This window comes from Heliangelus exortis, chromosome 18 (genome assembly GCF_036169615.1).
Source record: "Heliangelus exortis chromosome 18, bHelExo1.hap1, whole genome shotgun sequence".
In the NCBI taxonomy this organism is placed as follows: Eukaryota; Metazoa; Chordata; class Aves; order Apodiformes; family Trochilidae; genus Heliangelus; species Heliangelus exortis.
The window spans coordinates 5,004,089-5,009,652 of record NC_092439.1 but is presented as its reverse complement, the minus strand read 5'-3'; the positions used below and the strand labels follow the sequence as shown (position 1 = coordinate 5,009,652).

Below are 5,564 nucleotides of genomic sequence, written 5' to 3'. Positions count from 1 at the left end.
TTGACAACATTCTTGAAAGTAACACTGAGTTGTGCCACCGAAATCAATAAAATGTTTCATTTTTTTTCAGGCAGATCTTCAAAGATGCTGGGGATGCAAAGGTGCAGACTGATATCTCAAGTCAGTGCTAGGGGTTAAATCTCACTGTCTGTAGTGAAAGTGAGCTACCTGGATGGTCCAGAGGTTCTGGAAGCACATACCTTCATCAGACATTTCCTGGTGCCTTCCTCTCTCTGGTCCCAGGTGACTTTTATGTTGCTCCCCTGCACCGCTGAGTAACTCACCAACTGGATGGTTTGCAGAGCAAAGTAGAGCTGAACACAAGTAGGGTTAATAAGATCAGATCTCAATTGTGCATCAGTTTCTTTTCCAGTGCCATGAGGTTGTTAGTTTCTTAAAACAGCTTATGAACACCAGAAAATCCACCCTATGTACCCTTCTGCACCATTGCTTTTAATGGACACTTGCTTACCTCTCGACCCTGTGTATTTTTATTTGTTTTTACTAAAAAGCAAGTTATTTCATTTGGCAGGTTCTATATACTCAAGATTTTTTGCTGAAAAGATGTATTACAACAGTATGTTTTAAATACAGAGCATCTTAAGCAGAACAAGAAAAGAAAACGTATTTTAACATTGTTTAAAAATGTTTATTAAAACAATATATGACCTTCTTTTCATCCAAACAGGGATTCTGCCTGCAGTATCTGTAACCTACTAGCCACGTTACCCCAAATTGACAATTAAATAGCAATGTGTTTAAAAACCCAAACAATCTTTCCCCTCCTTCCCACAAGGCACTTTTGCTATTGTCTAGGAGCACAAATAATTTTAATAATAGCTTAGCTAGCAAAAGTACAAAGGCACCAATGAGAAACATCACCGTGCTGGCACAAACATCTTTGCCTGCTTTAGAAACATGCTCTAAGAAACCCAGCTCTCCAATTTGGGATCCAAAACTCCAGTCACCACTAGAGCTCCTTTTCCTTACTATAAAAATCTGCATCAGCATTCTCAGGATCTGACATAAGCTTTTTTGGCCGGCTTTTGGGGCTTTGGTAGCTTAAGAGTCACAGATAAGGAAGCCTGGAAAAGTACAAATCCTGCCAGAATAGTTCCTGTCTTTTAAAAGGCAAATGGAAATCACAGCTTCAAGTTATGCAGTAGAACAATATTATACATGTGTAGAATACATACTGTTACAAGAGTTTAAAGCAGTTAATAGAGGGCCAGAGGTTTCGCCCTGAAGGAGAGTAAAAACAAAAACAATTTAAGCATCCACTACACGTGGTGGGCACCAGGCTTGACCCACGTTTGTGGCAGGTGAGCCGCAGCAGAACCCACGGCAGGGAATGGTCAAGGAGAAAGCTTACAGAGCTTTGTAATCAAAGATGAACAATATAACACGGCGTTCTATAAATACGGGATATTAACTTAAACATACCTCCAACCTCCCGGTTTATAGAAACGCGCTATTAGTTTAGGAAGCCAAACATAATAAATAAGTTGTTGGGTTTTTTTGGTTTTTTTTCCAGGATCAAGGACGAATTAGCGCGAAGAGGAGGTGGCTCTTTCCAGACAGACCCCGGCAACCTCCGGGATGGGGAGGGGGGGGTGGAGGGGCTGAGGGAGGCGTTCGAAGCCCCCCGCCCCGGAGGGTTGGGGTGCAGGGGGTTGGGGGTCCCTCTTCATGCCCGGAGATATTCGTTCTTGAGGCGGCTGAGACGGGCGCCGTGGCTGCGGACGGTGAGGGCGAGGAGGTCGTGCTTGTCCCGCAGCCCGCTGGAGATGTGCCGGGTCTCCCGCAGCAAGGCGCGGGCGTGCAGCAGCAGCCCCAAAAAGCTGTCGCCCAGCCGGGCTTCCTCCCGTCCCCCTTGCTCCTGCCCTTGACGGAATTTGCCCTCCAGCTCGCTCAGCGATCGGTCCGAGCTGGAGTAAGCGTCGCTGATCTGGGCGGACTCCCGGCGCAGGTAGCTGCTGTAGCTTTCCTCCCCGTCCAGGTCGTAGGAGATGCTCTTCCCGATGCCCTCCAACACCCGGCCCGCGTCCTCCACCTGCCGGCCCAGCACCGTCAGCTCCTCCCGCAGGCTCAGCCCATCGCCTCCCGCCGCCGCCGCCCCGCACCGCCGGTGCTCGCTCACCCTAAAGAGCAGCTGGCACCGCTCCGGGTCGTCGTTCTCCTCGTAGTCCCCGTCGGGGACGAAATAGTGGTGCAAGGTCCCGTTGGACATCTCGGGGTAGAGGGGACCCTCGAAATACCCGCGGCAGAGGCTGCAGAGGCAGCCGAGCCACAGCAGGAGCAGCGGGGCCGGCATGCTGCGGGCAGCCTAGGGCCGGCCGGAGCCCCGCTGCCCCCCCCCGCACCCCATGGGGTTCCCCGGGCCCCGCTGCTGCTGTGGGATCCGCTTCGGACCGGGCCGGGTAGCTCGGAGGCCTGGCTGAGCTCTGGGGGAGGCTCCCGCAGCACCGCCTTTAAAAGCCGGGCAGCCCGCACCGGGGGAAGGAAGCGGCCCCCGGGCAGGGCTGGGCCGCCCCTCTCCCCGGGCATCGGGGCGGCGGGCACCGCCCCCGGGCATCCCCCCCTTCCCTCCCCCGGGGTTGTGCAGGGGGCGGGAGACACACGGGCTTTTGTCTCATTAATAAAGAAAAAAACCCCTCAAATTCAGGGTTGCTCGGTTTTTCTCGTTTTCCCCTTAGGAATGACTGTGCTGCTTCTGACTTAATGACTCCTGGTGTAATTGTCACAAGAGCTCCCGCGTCCCTTGGCAGAGGGACACAGCAAAGACGTTCGGTCGCTCAAGCACATGGTTTGTCACCGATTAAAAACTCGAGAGGGGAAAAAAGGTGCAGGTTCAAGTATAAAATGGAAAGCAACAAACACTGATAGGGTAAAGATGGGGAAATGAAATGCAAAATCTGTTCTTACAGCACCAGATGCATTTATGGAAAATAAAAATACAGTTCATCCTATGGGGCTGACTAAATAAAATTTTAAGTATTTCTCTTTCATGAGATTATATATAGTGCACGAACCCAGCAGCTGGATTACAGTGGGGTCAAACCTTCCATGTAACCAGTATAAATCTGTCTTTACTATTTTTGAGTTGTTAAATCAAGGTGAGCTCACAAAAAGAAAGAGAGTCTGTAAAGTTTACTGGTTCCTTTCACATAATCTTTCCTCTTTTATGGAAAAAATTACCAGCTAGCAGAGATTGTACCAAATCCTGAAGTCATCCAGAGTTAAAACTCCCACTGTTGCTCATTAGGACTTTGCATGCAAAAATATTTATATCTCTCCTTCAATGTAAATATTCTAACTATCACCTTGATCCTTTCTGCATCCTTTAAAGAACTTTGATGCTTAGAGTTAACTTGACTGGGAAATAGGGTAGCCCCTCGTGCTCTTGTCTTTTTTTTTTTTTTTTTTTTTTTTTTTTTCCACTATTATGCTGGGTATTTTAGATTAGAGCCCTGTGGGACTCTACAATTCCTAAATACTATCACAACTTGAGACACCTACATTTCAAATGTCTGGAGCCCCTTCCCTCATGGTGGCTTTGTTCTGCAAGCACAGACTATTCTGTTCTGGGCAAATATAAAGCAAATTGCCACTGTAGAGCCTGGCTGTTCTTGAGCTCAGGAGTGCTGAGCTCCAACAAACTGCTCCTTCCCTGACTTTCAGTTCCTTGGGAAGCTCCAGCAAGGTGCTTTCTCCAGTTACCTGGCTTTGGCTGGCTGCTGATTCTCTTCTCAGGTGTTCCCACTACCCATGGGTAGGTCAGGAGGTTCCTGGGAGCTCAGTGATGAGTTTAACTGCATTAGAACATATTATACCCTTTAAGGTATAACACAGCAGCACTTCATGCAAGCTCGTAGTGTCAGTGTGGCCTTTAATACCCAATGATAACCTGTGCCATCTGTGTTCCCAACTATTGACTTTAGAGCCTTCTTTACATAAGCACAGAATGCTTTACATAAGCACAGAAGGTCATGAAACCAAGGAATACCATGAAACAAGAGCAAAAAATAAACCAACCAGTCAGCCAACCAACAAAAGCCTAACCCAGAGACAGCAAGGGTGATAGCTGAGCCCTCTGCTTATTGAATTGCTTTAAGGTGATGTTCCAGACCCCATAGTCTGTTCAGATTGTGCACAGCACACATACCTCTCGAGGTGAGCAATATTTGCAGGGTCCACACAACTTCTTTTGCACTGCTGAGAACCCAGGCCAGACAAGCTATCCAAACAGAAACACTCCATGCATTTGGAAACATTTAAAATTTGTAATTAATTTCAGAAAACACTCATATAAATAGGTTGGATTAGGCTAAGATTTTGTGCTTCAGCTTTCTATAAAAGGTTTAATGCTTATTCAACTGAGCCTGCTTGGCATTTGTCCTTGGTCTGTGCTTGCCAACAGGGACTTTCAAACAATTTTATTCCCAGGACAGTCTTGTTTCACCTAATATTTTATTTGGTTCCCAATTCTTTGCCAGTCATAGTGCTTTATCTACACAAGTTTCCACACTGGCTGGTGTTACCACCAGTTGACTGGTTTGGCTGACACTTGGGTTGTGGTGGACTCCACTTTTGAGGTCTCTTAATGGAAGTACCATGCTGTAAATCACTCAGCTATAGCTTTGTCAGCATGGTTTTGCTTTCACCAGTGCCACAGTGGGTGAAAAATTCAGCCTTAGTAAATACTTTTCCTCTGTCTCTTCATACACTGAGACTAAGAACTGTCTGATGCTCCCTGCTGCAGCTGCTGCCTCCCTGCCACTGCTGGTTTCAATCCAACATGCATTATTCCAGTTTTATTTAAATTTTACATCAAAATAGTCTCTCCCAAAGTAACCCACACGGAATGTCTGCTTCTGAAGGAAGTCTGCAGCCTTGGTGACTCAGTGAGCAAAGCTTTGGTAAAAGCTGGAACTTGCAAAAAGATACACAACACCCTGATCCAAGGCAATGTCTGTTATAGGTCACGATGATACCACAACAGAATCCTTAGTTTTAACTGAGATTTTAACTGAAAAGCACCAAACAAACAATGGAAAAGATGTAGGCCCACGCTGACAGAACAGTCTGTGTAGCCATTATGCATTCCACAGTCACATCTAGAAGACAAAGTCTTAGACTGCACCGAGATAATCAGAATACCCTTAAGCTCCCATTGAACCATGTGCACACAGCTGAAAATTATTTATATATATAAATATCAAGACACACAGAGAATGTAACATTTACCCTTATGTCCCATGATCTCTGCTGAAGGATCAGATATTTTCATCAGAGTTAAGAGCAGCAGCAACACCACAGCAATGCCCGAAATAAGAACATCAAAATCTGTGTCAATGTAGAGTTTTCAGAAGTAATTTCTGGCATTATCTGGGAGGCACAGAGAGCAATGAAGCCAAAGGAGGACAGAAGGGAATTTCTTGGGAATGCCAGTAATACGGGGTGGAGACAACCACAGAGAAGAGCAAGCTGTTTCCTGCTGAACATTGCATTTTCTGCTGGGAAACCCAAGGGGCAGTTGTATGAGATCAAATATCTGGGGAGCT

At 46.8% G+C, this 5,564-nt stretch overlaps 1 protein-coding gene across 1 annotated transcript; it reads right to left on the bottom strand.

Annotated features, from left to right (window-relative positions):
* Positions 1-627: 627 nt before the first annotated feature.
* Positions 628-2,543, bottom strand: FIBIN (fin bud initiation factor homolog). Its single transcript, XM_071762180.1, has one exon. The coding sequence runs from the start codon at positions 2,312-2,314 to the stop codon at positions 1,688-1,690; it is 627 nt and encodes a 208-aa protein (XP_071618281.1). The 5' UTR covers positions 2,315-2,543; the 3' UTR covers positions 628-1,687.
* Between the last annotated feature and the right edge of the window lie 3,021 nt (positions 2,544-5,564).

Bases quoted from the DNA above. Each gene is read 5' to 3' on its own strand.
- FIBIN (XM_071762180.1), bottom strand. From the start codon at position 2,314: ATGCCGGCCCCGCTGCTCCTGCTGTGGCTCGGCTGCCTCTGCAGCCTC.